This window comes from Mytilus edulis, chromosome 2 (genome assembly GCF_963676685.1).
Source record: "Mytilus edulis chromosome 2, xbMytEdul2.2, whole genome shotgun sequence".
NCBI classification, from domain to species: domain Eukaryota; kingdom Metazoa; phylum Mollusca; class Bivalvia; order Mytilida; family Mytilidae; genus Mytilus; species Mytilus edulis.
This window is the reverse complement of record NC_092345.1, coordinates 89,539,438-89,559,885: the sequence shown is the minus strand read 5'-3', so window position 1 is coordinate 89,559,885 and position 20,448 is coordinate 89,539,438. Positions and strand designations below refer to the sequence as shown.

The 20,448-nt window shown below is 31.4% G+C and overlaps 1 protein-coding gene across 2 annotated transcripts in view; it reads left to right on the top strand.

Moving 5' to 3' along the window:
• LOC139513350 (PDF receptor-like) overlaps positions 1-18,684 on the top strand; it is a 52,381-nt gene extending 33,697 nt beyond the window's left edge. Inside the window, exons 3-12 of one of the 2 annotated variants that reach the window (XM_071301754.1) lie at positions 2,647-2,810; positions 3,539-3,642; positions 4,014-4,179; positions 6,595-6,751; positions 9,026-9,086; positions 11,459-11,528; positions 12,969-13,060; positions 13,979-14,156; positions 15,274-15,384; positions 18,467-18,684. In XM_071301754.1, coding sequence (XP_071157855.1) covers positions 2,647-2,810; positions 3,539-3,642; positions 4,014-4,179; positions 6,595-6,751; positions 9,026-9,086; positions 11,459-11,528; positions 12,969-13,060; positions 13,979-14,156; positions 15,274-15,384; positions 18,467-18,553 — 1,190 coding nt within the window. In that variant the 3' untranslated portion in view covers positions 18,554-18,684. Of the gene's footprint in view, positions 1-2,646; positions 2,811-3,538; positions 3,643-4,013; positions 4,180-6,594; positions 6,752-9,025; positions 9,087-11,458; positions 11,529-12,968; positions 13,061-13,978; positions 14,157-15,273; positions 15,385-16,251; positions 16,384-18,466 lie in introns of both variants that reach the window. The other variant, XM_071301753.1, reaches the window with a different exon arrangement.
• The last annotated feature ends 1,764 nt before the right edge of the window (positions 18,685-20,448 follow it).

The following is a 20,448-nucleotide window of genomic DNA, read 5'->3' as shown; positions in this document are numbered from 1 at the left end:
TTATAAAAAGAAGGGAAAAAATCCCCGTTTCCTGTCAATGCAGACAGCGACTTGGATTTAGACATCTGTCAAAGCTGAAATTATCTCAAAACCTGCAGTATAATTACTATTGTGAAAGTTCTTTGCAAAATACTAGATTAAAGTTTCCTGTGTATGATATAATATTACATTAAGGACATTAAGGACAAATTGACAAAACCGGAAGTTATTATCACGCCAATCCCGCAAAATTATAATTACATCGTGACCATTTTACTGCTGAAATTAAATCTTTACCAACGATATCTGTTGTAAACCATTTATACAGAATTGTTTAGTTTAAATCAGGTTGATTGTCAGTAATATCTTAAACAAAATTTGATACTTGAATTAAAGATACTAAAATGCCTTATTGTAGAACTTTTAAATGTGTGAAAAAACTTACCTCACAGCTGAAACACGAGGCAAATAAAACTGATTTAATTGCACACCACAGTTATGACTGAAATAACTTTCATCAGGTATTTTAGAGATTAAACGTCCATCAACTATTAAATTTCATAGGACCTAAGCAGGACGTATAAAAGTCAGAAGGATTAAGCACTGTTAAAACTGATTCAAACATTTCATGTTTTCATTCTTGTTCCATTTTTGTAGGTTGATTTTGTAATATTTGTCCATGTAGTGTTTAAGGGTTGATGGCAGTTGTTATAAAAAAAATTCGTTTCTGTTTTTGTTTGCGTTTGTTTTTTTTGTTGCCCAGCAATGTTCCTTTTAATCCTTTATTTCCCTCGGTGTTGGCTTGTCAGCCGGCTTTTTATTCTCTTAATCGATTTGTTACTTTGGAACACCGGTATACTCCTGTTGTCTTTATTTAAGTTTATTTTCAATTTATCTGAAAATGAGGTTGATTTGAATTTAACATATTATTTGAACATTTTTCTATCATCTTATATTATATTCGACATTTAGATGTTATTTTTCATTTTCAATGTGGCAACGAAATTCCTTTAATCTAAATAAAAAAAAATGCTTTTAGATAAACAGATGTCTTCAAATTGTAATTTTGTTTCCCGGTCATTTACAAGGTAATGAGGTCCAACAATTCACAATGTTAGTTGCAATGTATATCCTACGCCAACTATTTTAAAATAAGCTTATTATAGATCATGGTTGTCTAACCCACCTCAAATTCGTTCTGGAAAGTGATAGTTAGAGTTTGTTATATAGCTTAAAAGAGATTTTTACACAATTAATCAAGTTTATCTGTCTGAAAGTGGGCATTTAATTAATAGTTACATTGATAATGATGCCTCATTTATCTAAATATGACGTCCATAAACATTAAACATTGCAAACCACTATGAGTGATGCGAAGCCTTCCAAAGAGAAAAATAAAATGCTATGTATGAGAATTTGGAATTTGTATATAAACGAAGATGTGGTTTGGATTCATTTCTTAGTGAAATTATGTACAGAAACAACTTTGCTAAGTTTCTTGTTTTTCCTATTCTGACATCGGACTAGGACTTCTTTTAACTTTAAGACTGTTGTTGCTACAATGTAAATAGTGTGTTTTTTTTTAAAAACATTGGCTAGAGGTATAGAAGAGGGACGAAAGGTATAAGAGGGACAGTGAAACTCATAAATCGAAAATAAACTGACAACACCATGGCTAAAAATGAAAAAAGAGAAACAGACAAACAATAATACACATGACATAAGTAAACATAGAAAACTAAAGAATAAGCAACACGAAACCCACAAAAACTAGGGGTGATCTCATGTCCTCCAGAAGGGTACGCAGATCCTGCTTCACGTGTGGCACTCGTCGTGTTGCTTATGTGATAACAAATCCAGTCTAATTCGGTACGTCACATTCATGAAGGAGAGGGGATTGTAGTTACGACGTAAGGAACATATCCGATATCATTTGTGAAACGGTTATTCCATAACGGTCAACCAACTCGTGATGGCGTCCGTGAAATTTACGAAGGGATGAATTCAACTTCACCATTTGGAAGACTTGATTTTATAGGAGGGGGGGTTGAGATCTCTTATGTCCCATTCGATGAAAATCGAACTGTGTTGTGGATACAACCATTTGAGTATATCCACCTTCAACAGTAAGGCAAATATAACAGTCAAACAACTTGTGTTGGCGGACGTAAAATTTATAAAGGAATGATACCCACTTGACCATTTTGAACATTACTTCGTGAGTTTAGCAACAGCCATCTATCAAGGGAATCGTGATAGAAAACGCAAGCTATAGAAAATCGTTACACAACTGGAAAATAGATACTTCATATGCTGACGCTGCTGGAATGTTGCTAATTTATAACAGTTCATACTTATTTATAACTAATGGTTTGCTCTGATTAACATAACCTATTTTAAATACTGAAAAAATGTTCATGTATATCTCATAGTTATGTAAAGGGTGATTTGAGAAAAATCAAAACATTTTTATATATTCAGTGCAGACAAAAAGAATGAATGGCATAAACATACAATATTTCGATTTCTTTCAATACACAAAATCCCTTCATATAACCCACAAAGCTAAAATAAAAAACACGTTGGCGTATAACAGCTCCTCAAACAATTGTATTTTAGTTGAATCATAATTAAAAGATCATATTTATTTTTATTTATTTTTTATAGAAGAGGCATTCCGGAAATGTGGCCCGGGAGGTCGATGGGAAAATAAAAACCCTGGAGATTACAGTTTGCCAAAGGGTTACACTAATTATACAGTGTGTTATACACCAGAGGCCTATGAAGTATACCTGAAATTTATGGCAGGCAAAACAGCTGCAGAAAGACAGGTATGTATTTGTATTGTATATTTGTCATTTTATAAATAACTGATTCAAAAATAGCAAGGCTTTATGCAATCCAGTACACGTAGACATTACATAGAAGTATATTTTGATAACACCATTCGACAAGTGAAGTTATTGTGTATTAAGTTTCGTCATATCAACCAAATATTTAATGCAATTTCATTTTAAGTTATATATGAACTAAATATAGCATTAATGAAAAAAATGCTTTGAAAATAAGGTAACTTACGTACCACAAAACCAAGTTCAACCCACAATTTTAATCTTAAAATGCCCTGTACCAAGTCAGGAAATGGTCATTGTTATATTATAGTTCGTTACTGTGTCTGTTACATTTCAATGTTGTGTTTCTGTTGTGTCGTAGTTCTCTTATATTTGATGCGTTTCTCTCAGTTTTAGTTTGTAACTCGGATTTGTTTTTTCTCTATCGATTTATGAATTTCGAACAGGGGTATACTACTGTTGCCTTTATTTACGAGGCTTTAGGTGTTTATAGCGAGGATAAATGGTTGATAAACCCATTCCCTTTTACAACATAATTAAGTACAACAGCAATTCTAATTAAGTAGACATCATTCGAAATGAAGGTGTAGATATATTAAAAGTATCGTTCGAAATGTAAAGGTTATATATTTGTGTTTCAACATTTAGTCGGAAATGATACATTCAAATAAACTAAGCTTTAAAAAATTGTTATATATATTTTTTAGAGTATGAAACATATTGCAGCAGGAACAAGGACAATGGAAATAGTTGGACTTTCTATATCTTTGGTTGTGTCACTCATATCAGTGTTCATATTCACGTATTTTAGGTGAGATTACTAAATTATAAATTTGATACCACCAGGATTTGCAAAACTTTTAGTCCAAAAGCTCAGACCTCTATGAAATTACATAAAATGTATATGGCATGAGGGGCATCTTTTCAGAAAAACAAGTTAATTAGCCGACATCATTTTTACTATTAATCGAGAAGACTGTGCTATGTTGATGAACTCTTTGTTACGATAACATATAGTTTGAACACTAATTAACCAAATAAAACAACACTTATATTTTTTTGTATCCCAAATGGTTTCAAAACTGATTACACGATATCAAAAATCTGTCTAGTGTGTTTTTGTTTGCAAATTCACATCAAAACATTGTATATATTTGTTTTATCTGAATGTTTATATTTCAGGAGTTTAAGATGTCATCGAACACGAATTCATCGAAACCTATTCGTTTCAATAATTGCTCAAACTATAATTCGACTTGTATTGTACTTGGATCAGTATGCTGCCCGGTTAAAGGGAGGAGAAGTTGGCGGAGCGGCTGGTTCTAACAGTCAGACTATATTTGATACCGTACGTATTGGATTAAATGCATTTTATCAAATGATACTGTTAATTCTTACCCTTGAGTTGTAATACAAATGCCTTTGACATAACTGAATAGTTAACCACACGAAAGGGTTGCCTCTCTTCTTCAACTGTCCCTGAAATAAAAAAAAACCCTCATTTATCCTTAATGCACAGGATATTTCTAGGTTAACAAATGCTTTACACTATTTATGTTTTCTATATCCGACGTATTGAGATCATGAACAATAAATATGGTAAATTATTATGACAACCATGCAAACGACCAATCACTTAGCATACATTGCAAACACTAGCCCATATATATTCAAAGTAATGATGGATTTTGCTTAAGAGATGTTAATATCACTATGGCCATCACTTCACTTTATTCAAAAGAAAGTGTGCTTACTAAAAACGTATTAATAATAACATGTAATCACCGCTTTTAAAAAAAGACGCGTTTACCTAAGTTGTAAGTAAAGGTTGACGTAACGATATCTTAAAATGAATATAAAAACAAATCCATAATGATTGATTAACACGCTTTTTTTTAGAAGGAACCTGTCTACTCGTGTATCAAAATAATAAAATTTAACACTTTAGAAAGCTTGTACAGGTGACACCTTGGTGAAAGAGGGACGAAAGATACCAGAGGGACAGTCAAACTCATAAATCGAAAATAAACTGACAACACCTGGCTAAAAATGAAAGAAGAAAACAGACAAACAATAGAACACATGACACAACATAGAAAACTAAAGAATAAGCAACACGAACCCCACCAAAAACTAGGGGTGATCTCAGGTGACGATCTGATAAAACCTACTGGTCAAATCTAAACTTTTTTTGTGTTAAAAGTTGGGCGTTGTATTCACTGTATAGAAGAGCATTTATTTGACGTTTATGTGCAATTAGAAATGAAAGAAGTATAAGTGTTTGTTATCAGATAAAGTTACTTATGATTGTTAAACCTAATTTTGTTAACACAAAATACAATGATTCCTTTGTATATGTAATTCTCCTTTAAAACTTTATCAAGAAAAGTGTATACTCAATGGATTTCATAAATTTAAATGACCCGAATTATTTGTAACTTGATTGTTAACGTAGTGCATTTTCTTACTTATTTGCAATATTGAAGTTTAGAGCCTTACTTTGACATTCTTCTTTAAAGCTGCATTAACTTCATCAATTATACATGCATTATCCTTCGTAACACCTCAACCTTTCTACTTCACTAAAATATACGGTATAACATCTATGTCGTGCTCAAATTAAAGATTTATTCATGTATTCCCATTAATTTGGCTTGAAGACAATCAAATAACAATACCGAATAAATAACTGCTTTGTTAGGAAATCTGGCTAATAGCTTAACAATTACAATTCTGAGACTAAGATTTTAAATTGACAATCGCACTTACAACAAAATGTGTTTCTACAAGCCCGAATATAGGTGTAGATAGATACATATGAATTAAACGATGGGGAGTGTGTATCAACGAGGCAACAATCCAACGACAAAAATACAAAAAGCGACATATAGTCTTCGTCAATTTTTACCGAGTCTGTGAACAATCTAACAAATCAAAAAGAGCATAAAAGAGCAAAAAAAAAAAAAGAAGAATGTACATTGCAACAATTGACTCATTTTTATGATTTGAGCAGCCATATTAATATACGAATTATGTTTTGAGATCTCCCCTATTAATCCTAGTCAGTACAGGAAAATTATTGAAAATTATAAACTACATAATTTAACAATAGCAGATATCATGCTGTTATGAAATCGTGTCGTTCTGCGTTCTAACATTGGTTATTATGTTTCTTAGATTTTTTTTACAACAAAGACATAACCAGTACAAAAAAGGGGCGAAAGATACCAAAGGGACATTCACATTCATAAAGGGGAAATGAACTGACAACGTCATGGCTAACAAAGAAAAAGACAAGCAGACAAACAAAACACGAGATAGACAATAAAACTAAGCAGCACGCACCCTAACACAATGGGTTGGGGTGGGGGGGGGGTATATCGCATGTTCAACGGACGGATAAGCAGATCCTACTTCACATGTGGCACCCGTCGTGTAAGCCATTTTAGTAGAAAGACACGATTTTGAAAAATGTCAGCACAATAAGAAAAATTCAAACGAAGTATTTTTAATTGATATAAATTAGTTAGTCAGTGATGTCACAGTGATGTCTATCAATCAATTTTAAAGATATACATTGTGTGAAAATATATAAATCATTTGTACGCTCTACGATACAGGAAAAAAACTCGGCTAGGCTATCTGTTCTCTTCCTCATTCTAAAGCAAGTAAAAATAAATCTTAAGTTTTCCTACAATGAACATATAATGAATCCACATTCGACTTATAAAACTTATACTATGTTTTATACATTTTACTTCAGCCTGTATTCTGCGAAGCTTTATATGCATTATTAGAATATACAAAGACAGTGCAATTCATGTGGATGTTGATAGAAGGATTATTTTTACACAATATGATAGCAGTATCCGTATTTTCTGGAAAACCTAACTACCTTATATTTTATCTTCTTGGCTGGGGTAAGACTGGTATATTATTAATAAACAAATAAAGCACTTACATAATAATACATGATCATATATTCAAGTGATGAAAAAACATTTAAGAAAAAGGGAAACGCAAAAATAAGCACAAATATAAAGCTAAAAAGCTTTCAACACCCATAGATATATGGTGTTGTAAACATTTTAATTGGGCTCAAAGCTACAATTTATTATTAACATGATCATTGACGTCTTTTTGATTATATATGTCAACGGTTTGATACGTCTATGAATCTTAATAGTTTGTATGTTATACTTCAAACGAAATGAGTGTATCTACCATTTCTTAATTCAGACTGAAATGTGGTCCAGTGGAGTAATATACAATTTATATGCAAACACAGACACATACACACACACAATAACTCTACAATAACTGTAAATTAGTTAACAAATACAGTTTAATAATCGTACATTAACTGAAAATAAAATACTGAAACAATTGATATGAAATCATTTGTCAGTCAAACTCCATAATAGCGATATCGATTGATAGCCTCCGCTGAAGATTTTATACAGCAATGTGTTAAACTGTAGAGGCAGATTTTGAATAGATTCCATAACTTGAAATCATAATACATCTGCTTTTATTATACATACAATCTTATGCAAAGCCGAGAACAGATCTGTGTAGGAGTATTAAAGATTTAAAGAAACTAATATTAGCACTGCAAAATCATGAGTTGTTCTCTACTTATCAGTACTTCTGTTTCTTTTTTTTTCTCTTAAATTTGATAACTTGATATTCATTCCAAATTCTTGTTTTTGTTTGTTTATGTTAAATTGATTACCCTTTTTTTTTGGAGTTCGGAAAAGCTTGATATACAGTAATGCATACACAAAAGTTTATTGTTGTGGTTTGTTTGTTTTTTTTCCTCTAAATGTATTTGGTATCATCTGCCTACTATTGTTAATATGTGTGTATGACTATTTTTCATTATGGTATTACATGTTTGCGGTAGTAGACTAGTAGACACCAAATGGAAAATGTCTGACAAACATTCATTACGTATTGATTAATATTTATAACAAAGGTTGACATTTTTCAGAACTTATTAGGATTGTGGCGACATAACTGATTACAAACAGATTTGTGACAGGCTAATCGAAAGATTCAGTCTGTTCTCTTCCTATAAAGTATTTCTGCCTGATATTGAAATACTTTTGCTGAATCTTTGCGAACTTGAATATTTCTGTAATTGTTTTAACGCTGCATATCAGAGTTATGCATGTAGAACCGATTTTATTTGGCGACAAATGAATACACAGTTATCTGTGCAATACAGAAATAATTTTAGTAATGGTCATAGCAGAGTGATCGATTCAATACTTTTTTTAAACTAAATAACATCCGTAAGCAAATACTCTCAAAAATTATTAAGACAATAACTGTCATATTCCTGAATTTGTACCATCATTTCCCGTATGTAGAAAATGTTTCATTTGATGGTGAATACAATATGTACAGCAATCAGCACAAACCTGAATACAAATATCATTACGGTTTTATAAATATTTTTGTATTCATTGATTTTTAATAACTTTCTTACATTTTAGTGTTGTTGTACACATATTGACGTCTATCAAATTTATGCATTATGTACAGCATCTTTATTTACAATGATTTAACTACCTTGTGTGAATTGTCGTTACACTATTATATAGACATTATACAAATATGGAAGTCTAAAGATTAGTGCAACGATACATGTACTAACAAATAATATGAATAAGTTAGAATATTATTATATTGAAAGATAAATATTTGGGACCACACATGATATATGGCATTACCGTGTTTTTTCAAAATTGAATTGTACTATTGAAATAAATATTCGAAAATAATTTTTATAAGTTTATATACAAATATTTCGACTAAAAGTAAGACAAACAATGCAAAATTTGATAATTTTCTGAGAGAAAAAATTTATCCTTTCCTAATCCACAATTTCTACATAAGAACATGGCTGTACAAAGTCAGGAATATGACAGTCGTTATCCATTCGTTTGATGTGTTTGATCTTTTGATTTGCTATTTGCTGAGGAGCTTTCCGTTTAGAATTTTCCTCCAAGTTCGGTATTTTTGTCCATTTTCTATTTTCCTTACTGGATTTGCACCCGCTTTACAAGTTCGCTCACACACATACGAAGAGACGCATGACTATTATATCATATATTGTATATTATATTCTTAGAACCTATTTTTTTCATCAGCCTTAAACCAGTTCTTCATATAAGTTTTAATTACAGGTTCCCCTATTCCTGTGACAGTTGCATGGGTCATTACAATGGTGTATAAACACCAAGTAAAGTAAGTTTTTTGAAGTGACAATGTACATTATGTGCGGAAGTGTACTTCTTATAGTATCTTTGATTTATTTTTACTATACATATGAATTCGGGTAAGCCTTGTTTAAATTAATTAAACAGTAAATTCCCGTTGTTTATATATAATGAACTGATTGAGAATTTAGTAAGACAAGTGAAGGTAACAAACAAATATTGAGAAAGTCGCACAAACATCGAAAGGAGCAAGATGGCGGCGTTGACAAGGCATATAATTTATTAACTTACCAAAGAGGAAATCCTGGATAATCATAGGTCTGTTCTTTGTTCCTTTGGTATTTCAACCAAAGATGAAGAACTGGATCTTCCATCACTGTATTGGATACCTAAACTACATAAGTGTCCTTACAAACAACGGTATATTGCTGGGTCTTCCAAGTGCTCCACGAAACCCCTTTCTAAATTATTAACATCCATTTTATCAGCAATCAAAGACGGGCTTCAAAGTTATTGTGAAACTGCCTATTCTAGAGGTGGCGTGAATCAGATGTGGATACTTAAAAATTCCAAAGATCTTTTAGAGTACATACAATCTAACTCTCTTTCATCTTGTAACAGTATTAAAACATTTGACTTTTCTACTCTTTACACAAGTATTCCACATTCCAAACTAAAAGACAAATTAAAAGAGTTGGTATTACTTTGCTTCATAAAAAAGAATGGCCAACGTAGATACAAGTATCTTGTCTTAGGGAGGGATACATCATACTTTGTAAAGAATCATTCTGATTCAAACAAAAAATTCTCTGAAACCGATATTATCAAGATGCTTGATTTCTTGATTGACAACATATTTGTTACGTTCGGAGGACGTGTTTTTCAACAGACTGTCGGCATCCCAATGGGAACAAACTGTGCCCCTCTACTTGCTGACTTGTTTCTTTATTATTATGAGGCTGACTTCATGCAGGAACTTCTTAGGAAGAAAGATAAGAAGTTAGCAATATCCTTTAACTCTACTTTCCGCTATATAGATGACGTTCTTTCACTAAACAATTCAAAATTTGGTGACTATGTGGATCGCATCTATCCCATCGAATTGGAGATAAAGGATACTACAGATACAGTTAAGTCGGCTTCATATCTTGACTTACATCTAGAAATTGACAATGAGGGTCGGTTGAAGACAAAACTTTACGACAAAAGAGATGATTTCAGCTTTCCAATTGTGAACTTTCCATTTCTAAGTAGCAACATTCCAACAGCACCTGCATACGGGGTATATATCTCCCAATTGATACGATATTCCCGTGCTTGCATTTCCTATCATGATTTTCTTGATAGAGGGTTACTGCTCACAAGGAAGCTATTAAACCAAGAGTTCCAAATGGTGAAGTTGAAATCATCCCTTCGTAAATTTTACGGACGCCATCACGAGTTGGTTGACCGTTATGGAATAACCGTTTCACAAATGATATCGGATATGTTCCTTACGTCGTAACTACAATCCCCTTCCCTTTCATGAATTTGACCTACCGAATTAGACTATTTACCGGATTTGTAATCACATAAGCAACACGACGGGTGCCGCATGTGGAGCAGGATCTGCTTACCCTTCCGGAGCACCTGAGATCACCCCTAGTTTTTGGTGGGGTTCGTGTTGTTTATTCTTTAGTTTTCTATGTTGTGTCATGTGTACTATTGTTTTTCTGTTTGTCTTTTTCATTTTTAGCCATGGCGTTGTCAGTTTGTTTTGGATTTGCGAGTTTGACTGTCCCTTTGGTGTCTTTCGTCCCTCTTTTATGCTAGCATGCATCTCCCACGCACCATGCAAATCCACAATCCGTTAAAATGTCAACAAATGGAAAGCAATACAGAGTCCTATCGTACCGGTCAAGTAATTCGTGGTGTAGAAAAAAAACCTTATAAAGTGTCGATTTCAGTCAACATATATTGTCAGCAAGAGAAGTTGTTTAGGTAGTTTGTAACTACACAAGTAAAACGATTTTATATATTCTACATACTATTTAAAATGTTCTATAATGATAATTGAATATTAGTCTGGTTATAAACATGTAGGTACATGTACATACAAGTGTACTCACTATAAGTGTATATATTATAACAGAAACCGATGGGAGTACGTGATTTCATTGCGTTTGTGGTCTGAAATCTGTTGCTCAACCGTTTTCTTCAACATAGTTTTTTTCCCGAATGTCCCATCGTATGTTCTCCTTTTTGTTTACTTCACAAGTGACAGTATTGATTGCTGAAACAACTTGCTATCTTAAGTCCTATAATTTCATAATTGAAACATATACGTGTCTAGTATGTTAATTGAATGTTTTAGAATTGTTTACCTTACATTGTTATGATATCTAAATTTATATTTTGTAGATGCTGGTTTTCATACACGTTCACGCCATTTTATTGGATCATAGAAACTCCTAGAGTGGCAGTCATCGCTGTAAGTCTGTTTAGCTTAAAGTAATGATTTGACTTTAAAAAACTTTTAATAATAATATGTTATTTTCAAGTCTTTGGATATTCTTTGTTGTGTTTTGTATACTATTGTTTGTATTTTTGGCGTTTTCTTCCCTGCTAATAAGATTAAATTGTTCCTTTAGTATTTTTCGCCTCTCTTCGTTTCTCGTTTTTTTTATATAGATTAGACCGTTGGTTTTCCCGTTTGAATGAGTTTACACTAGTAATTTTTGGGGCCCTTTATAGCTTGCTGTTCGGTGTGAGCCTAGTCTCCATGTTGAAGACATGTACCTTGACCTATAATGGTTTACTTTTATAAATTGTGACTTTGATGAAGAGCTGTCTCGTTGGCACTCATACCACATCTTCCTATATCCATTATATTATATAATGAAACACATAAATTGGTAAAATTACTAAAATCTTGTTAAGATTTATCAATGCCATCTAAAAATAAATTATGGAAATGCATGGTAAAGATTTTAAAACCCGTAAGTGTGATTGATATTTTAGATTTTAGTAGAATTTAGTTATACTGAAAAGACAATCAATCACTAATTTACAATATTTGTCTACGGTAGAACAACATTATTATTCAGATTGGTTTTTGAAAGTAACAGCTTTATTTAAAAAAGTATTATATGGATTGCAATACGTATGCCATAAACCCACATTCTACAAACAAACAGGGGAAGGAGGGTATGTTTTTTTCTTAGTCTGTTGATAAGTCTGTCAGTTCTTTTGTCAATAAGTTCCAGTAACTCAATTTGCTTTATATCGAATCCTACAATGTATGGAAATATATAGAATATAGTTGCATATAGTTACCTATTGATGTGAGACTACGTTTATGATCATGGTTAGAAATTAAATAAAGTATAAATTAAATCAAAATAATAAAGTAAGAGTACTAATATCATATGTCATTAAAATGGGACCTATTTACTTTTCATTGTTGAATTCGTGCAAAAGTAAACAAAGCACGAAAACGCATTTAAAGTGTCTTTCTTTTAGTTAGTACAATTAATTAGTTGACAGACATTTTAACATGTTTAACCCCGCCACATTATTTATGTATGTGCCTGTCCCAAGTCAAGAGCCTGTAATTCAGTGGTTGTCGTTTGTTTATGTGTTACATATTTGTTATTCGTTAATTTTTTTATATAAATAAGGCCGTTAGTTTTCTCGTTTGAATTGTTTTACATTGTCTTATCGGGGCTTTTTATAGCTGACTATGCGGTATGGGCTTTGTTCATTGTTGAAGGCCGTACGGTGAGCTATAGTTGTTAATGTTTGTCATTTTGGTCTTTTGTGGATAGTTGTCTCATTGGCAATCCTACCACATCTTCTTTTTTATATTTGAATAATATACAGAATGGTGTGACAGTTTTCCTTAATTTACATACTTTACTTTATCTTGTAGGTAAATTTAATGTTTTTGCTGAACATTATCAGAGTTTTAATAACAAAACTGCAAAAGAGTCAGACAAATGAACCACATGTCACCAAAGTAAGGTAAGTGAACACATGTCACCAAAGTAAGGTAAGTGAACCACATGTCACCAAAGTAAGGTAAGTGAACACATTGTCTTATATTGCACTCCAGTAGATTAATGTCATTTAGAATTGAAACAATAAATTTCAGATGTGTTCGGTAAACTAGCTGAATACAAACGATTAGAGAAAACAATAGATTTGGTTTATATTTAAATTTTTAGAAATCAACAGGATGAAATTTTACTTAGTGTTGTGTTTTCAAAGCTTAGAAAAAAGGAATTAGCAAATAAAAAAAGGCAGAAGATATTAGAAGGACAATTTAAAATCACCAGTCGAAGAAAACCTGTCAATACCAGTACAAACAAATCTAAAGACTGAGCAAAACGAATCTCGTTCTAAAAAACATGGGATTATCAAACGTGCTATTAAACATGTAGTTCATTTGTCAAACGTTTTACAATTATTTCAACAACAAATAGTTAATTCATAACAATACCGAACACGGCGGAAAATTCAAAACGGTAAGTTCCTTATCTAATGGCAAAATCAAAAGCTCAAACACATCAAAGTAATGGATAAAAACTGTCCTATTCCTGTTATGGTACTGCCATTAAATTATAAAGTAAATGTCGGTTTGACGTGGTTTTATAGCTTTCTTAACCTGTCACGTGTATGACAGTAGCAAAAAAAACAGACATTATAGGTTAAGATTTAAAAATTAAGGGTACAAAACCATTAATCAGATAGGCCTAAGAAAGTTATTTAAAGTTTTGACTTTCATTAATTTTAAACAAAATTATTACACTTATTGGACTCAATGGAACTATTGTGAGCAACACTTATTGCTATCACATTTGAAATGTAGGTTCTACTTTTTTGTTTAACTCTTCAATTTAATGTTATATTTTTTTAATGAAGTCACTGTTATTTTAACAGGAAGGCAGTTAAAGCAGCAATCATTCTTCTACCGTTATTAGGCATAACAAACTTTGTCGTAATGACAGATCCACCGTCTGGAGTCACTGCGTTTGGTATCTGGTCATTTACTACATATTTCCTTGTGTCATTCCAAGGCTTCTTTATTTCATTACTTTACTGTTTCCTGAATGGAGAGGTAAGTAACTATTATTGCCTTTGTAAATTAGAAAGTTTACAAAAGAAATACAAATATGACAAGCAACTTTTCACACCCTGTAACTTTTAAATTGTGAGGTACATGCAATAGTTAATAAGGTATTTAGGCATCTTAACTATTAACTGAAATTTTGAAATGTCAAACGATATTTCCGTACATACTACTACAATGCTTTGACCCGACATCAACCGAATAAGTAGTCGTAGATATAGTATGTGCCTGCCCCAAGTCACAAGTCTCATGAACGGCAATTTGTTAGGTAAAATATAAAGCTTTGTTTCAAGAGTGTTTAAATTAAACTTCGTATGAATTAAAACACAACTTTTAGATCAATCATCATACCAATAATAATTTTTTTTTTATAAATTAAAGGCAACAGTAGTTTCCCAATTTTGAAATCTCAAAATTCTTTTAAAAATAACCCAACAATATTGTTTAACGAAAAAAAACAGAAAGAATCATATCCGATACAGATACTGGGTATGTCTACAGGGTTAGCATCATATGTTATTCGTGCAGTTCCCGCCTTACGCCCTTCTCTCTTAATTTAAAATAAGATATAATCGGTAAATTTATAGATCATACGGCTATTTCATCTTCTAAAGATAAAAGACTTCAACCTATTGTCATCAATAAGTTGCAACATCAGAGTAAAATATATCTTGAAATGATGGGTGGTAGTCAGGAAGACAAACTCCCTGTCTCATATCTCATATGGATGAATGTTATTGTTGCATATTAATACATTTTGCTATTTTCCCCCAAAAACATGAACAATTAAGCCTCAATTATATTTATGTTGATCAATTCATATCAAAAGAAATGCTTTTACTTTTTGCAGTCAGGAATAGAAAAAAACAAAATGTTATAGATAACGATAATGATTCCTTTTATTTTCATTTATGGACTTCCTTTGTAAATGAAAACTAGCACTCTTACAATGCCTTTGCAATATCTTCAATATTTATGTTGAGCGATTATTTTTCAATATATTCAAGAATATATATCTTGAAAGTATATCACAAAAAAATAGCTATCTACTGTATACTTTATTAGTCAGAGTTATCGTTCTTACAATATGAGTCTATAATTCTAGGTTCAAGATACAATAAGGCGTCATTTATGCTTTAAACGTCCTACAAGGTGGGATGCATCTCATACTTCAATCAGAATTTACATGTACCCACCACCAAAGAAACAATCGCAGGTATAACCCACATAGTTCGTAGGAGTTTATACACACATATTCATTTCCAAATAGTAATGTTGTTTAGATTAGTTAACATGTGTTTAGATTCGTGATGTTTAACGAACATGAGAAATTGTCAGCTGACATTGGAAGCTTATTAAACGCGCGTTCTTATATCTTAAGAAACATATAAAAGAAAGAGTAATTGTTCAGTGGAAAATCTGATGTTAATTCTAACCCGCATTAAATTATTTGGAAATAAATATATTTCTTTATTATGTCTAAATCAAATAGATATAGATTGATTTTTGTTATACTAAATGTGATAATTTAGGTTCAGAAATCCAGCTGTTATTGGCCATGGTTTGTGATTAATATTCCATTTTATGTGCCAAACCTCAGTATTTCTTGCAGAAGCTTTATCTCTTATAACGCACGGCGACTTTATTTCATAAGGAAAACAGTGTCCTCGATGAAGTGTTTCGACCATTGTTTATAAAACCGTTCAAGTTGTAAACCCTCGTGTAATTTCATGAATACCTCATTCTTTTATTTTTCTGTAAATAAATGTTCATTTAACGTTAAATTCATCCAAAACACCAAGGTTTCTACCCCAAAAGAATAATGTTGCCTAAGCCATATTTGACTCATTTGAAATATTTTATTTTCAATAAACTTTAACTGGTTAATTGAATGCAGCACGATTTTACAATCATCAAAAATGCGCAAAAGGTGTCCTTTATTTTGACCTGTTTTTATTGTAGCACTTTATAGACATTTTTAGATAAAAGTGATCATAAAATGGAATATTAGGAAACAAGTACCAATACTTATGATTTAGTATGTTGAAATTTTTACAAGTTAAAAACTTTGTTGTAACTTTAGGTACAAATGACTCTACGCAAACACTGGGGACAATTTCTCCAAAATAGAATGGTCCATTCAACAAGTTTTAGGCGTGGTAGCCGATCGTTTTCCATATTTACATCTATAACAGAAGTTCCCAATGTTAACCAGGTACAAATAGTGACTGTTTAGACGTCAATATTAGAAAGATGTAATCAGTACATGTTTAGATGTTAAACTATCATTGCTAAAGTAATCATAATCAACCATTGTATTTTCCATTTTGCAATGATTCAGTAAATATAACATGTATATCTTATCTAATGAGTGTCTCTTTGACAAATTTCACTTTTTGGGTTCTGCTTACAGAAACAATTTTATCCATGCAATTTGTAAACACAATGGTTGATTGGTATCAAGCAATTACATATATGTAGCAAAATGCTTCAGAAAAATGTCCATGTTCCCCTTGCACTTTAAATCTCAATCAAAATAAAGCACTTGTACCCAGTGTTTGTTCTGTGTAGTTATTTATATAAAACTGCTATTAATATATGTGAAATAGCAAACAGAATGCGCATGGAAGCTCAGTTCGAGTATATTTTTGCATGAACATTGTAGATATATATATTAGTTTTACATGTAATGTATATGTTAGCATAGTAATGTATATCAATACGTCATAGTTTTTCATGAAAATGTTTTTTTTTTATTATTTATGTAAATTTAACAATTCAAATTGAAACATCATCACTTTTGATTTAACAATTCATGAACAAACGAAAACAGATAATGGATAAACACTGCTAAATTATTCGCCTGTCAAGTCAGTGTTAGAGTCTTTATTGTAAATGTTTGAACATATGAACAAAATCAACGACAAGCAGCCGGTATTTAGACAGCAACTCGACGATACAAGAAAGAAACAAACAAATACAATTCAGTTTTAATCGTCTGTCAGTCTTTATTGTAGGTTTGAATGCATTTTGTCGAGAGGTCATCGATGTGTTAACTGTGATTAATAAACCACAACCTGAACAAAGATCTAAAGGACTTCAATGTTCAGTTTGTGAATCGGCAACCAATTTTCACACAAATCATCAGTAATCTCTTGAGAAATATATGTTAAATCAAAACCCAATCCGTTGCAGTTTTTTTATCAATTTTTTTTTTATATCTTTTGCTTACGATATGTAGTAAACTAAACAGTAGATAGACGCTATATTGACTTGCTGAAAACCATATATGTACAATGAATGCAAAAGTATCTTAAATGAAATATATACTACCTCAATAAATTTAATTAATTACATATTATCCGTTTTTAAAACATACAAGTAACGTAGATATGGAAATCATGTAAGAATTATCAATTCGTAACTTCAATTGCTGTTACAAAATATTGAAAATTATTATAAATTAAGGAATGTATCTCCCTCATGCAAAGCTCTGTTTCCTTTCACAGATTTAGCTATACTTTTTGGAACTTTTGGATTATAGCTCTTCATCTTTTATGTAAGCTTTGGATTTTACATATTTTGGCCACGAGCATCACTGAAGAGACATGTATTGTCGAAATGCGCATCTGGTGCAGAAAAATTGGTACCGTTTATGTTATTCAAGATGCCTAGATATTTAGGAAACACTTCCATACATATGTAGGGAAGACACTAACAAAAAGTGTATGATAGATTGTACATGTAGTCAAGTACAGTTAGCAAAACATGATGATATAAATTAACTTTCCCGTGATAAATTGCTTCTTGGAGGTTATTCAGCTAAACTATTTTAAAACAAACCATATCTACATTAGACTATAAAATGGTCGATATATGGTTATTATTGCAAATGAGAAAACTATCTTAAAAGGACATGGAGGTACATTATAGTCTTTTCATGTATGTTGTCAGGTTTTATTCGACTTATTAGTTTTGAAAGTCAGCTTGGTATCTTTCTCCTGTTTTTTTTTCTTAATAGTAAGATCTTAGATACAATTATTCACATAGTAACATTAATCTCTCATCATTTGTTTAGTAGAAAACTGTAAAATGTGTTGCAGAAGTTTTATGACAAATATAAGTATCATAAATTAAATAAATGAATAAAATGGTAAAATGATGACCTTTAGGTACATCAGATAAATACACACATTTAACACTAGATGTTTTTATTTCTCTCAAGGAGAATATGTTAAAATATGCAACTTCTACAGTAATAAAAATATGTAATAAACTTTGTCTAAATGTTCTTACAGCGGAGACAGTCGGCGATTCCACCACCAACTGGTAATGCTGTTCCATTATTGAGAGAGATCGTAGCTCGAAGTGATTCTCGTCTGTGATAAACATTTCTCTCTATTGATTATATATAAATTGTATATTTGTAAAGTAAAACGAACGATGTTTTTTTTCTTCTTTTATTGAGATATTGTCATAAATATTGTAAAGTACGATTAAAAAATCTGAACTATTACTTTTTTGTTTACTGTCTGCTATTGTATGCATACATTTGATATCTGAAAAATAAAGACATGTGTTCGATAGTTGTCTCATATGCAATTATATCACATCTCCTTATTTATATATTTGTATATGTGGACGGAAAAACACAATTACATGGCAAGATAAAACATTCAAATTGAAAATTTCTTTCGTTCATAGCAGAACCATTTGTTTTAAGAGAATATTACTATTGTATTGGGTAATTTAACAATAAATAGACCGTTGTAAGAAATAATACCAGCATATGTCGATAAAAGTAATTAAAATTATTAATATGGCAATTATGATGCATAACTTGGTTGTAAAATTGCTTTGAATGTAAATGGATTTTGTCATTATGCTTGATTGGAATATCAATACATGAAGTATGAAACACGGTGATATTTTACACATTAATCATCAAACATTCAAAGTTGATGTTGTTACATTAAGTAGTACATGTCTGTCTATATTACTATCATCAAATTTTAGCGATCATTCAAACTTTGACATTCAGTTATACTTGTCCTGCAAAAAGTAAAATCACAAAAATACTGAACTTAGAGGAAGATCAATTGGGAAAGTCCATAATCACATGGCAAAATCAAATAACAAAACTCATCAAAAACGAATGGACAAAAACTGTCATATTCCTGACTTGGTACAGGCATTTTCAAATGTAGAAAATGGTGGATTAAACCTGATTCTATAGCGCTAACCCTCTCACTTTAATGACAGTCTCATCAATTTCCGATATTTTTACATTGATGCGTTAAATAAACAGACACAATAAATATTATAGTCAAAATATGGGTACATCAGTCATCATCGTTTAACAATTTTAAAAGGCAATATACATGTGGGTAGAAACACATAAATGCACAGTACTGTGAATTATATTGACTTAAACAAATAAATGCGTTTTGACAAAAATATGTGAAGATTGCACTCCAAATACATCTTTCGAATGACAGACTACATTATAGCAAAAATAATAAAAAAGAAAGAAGAATGGAGACTGAAATTACGACAGGAGAAACATATTTGTTGACATCTTCCTATAGTAACGTTCAAATGGTTGCTTCTGTTCAAATATAGTCAACAGTAATTTGCCGATGTTCAAATCTAAAATATCAATCAAAAAGACTAATCAAATTAACAAACAAAAACTGGGGGAATCGTACCATGACTCCAAATAGACCAAGATGGAGTGTTTTGACTGCGAATGTGTTGTCATGAGATCTATAATAATTGTGTGGACATTTAAAAAAAATTACAACATATTAAAATTTTAAACTTCTGCAAGACATTTACGAACTGTACATTTTATTTAAAGGCGCTAGCGAACTGACTGAACCCTTTGTCTATAACAGAAACAGTGTATTTATGATTTCATGCCATTTTGCGTTATCTCATATGTTTTCTTCATTCTAACCAGCAAGTAGGTTGTATGTGCTGCTCCACATTACTATAAGCCTAACATCCGTAAAAGATCGTAGACAAGTACTCGTCTTCAGTATTTTAATGCACAAACATTAAATTAATTTAATGTAATTAATTTGATAATCAAACAAGATTTTCTGTTTACACAAAGGTAAAGTATATTGTGTGTATATGCTCAGTGTGTTATTGAGCGATTATTCTGCTGTCAAGAAATAACAATTGTTTTCTCTCCTATTTACTTAAATTCTCATAGTATTGATATCTTTTTTGATGGCTTCATAAAATTTGTGACAAAACTTTGTTTGCTTGCGTA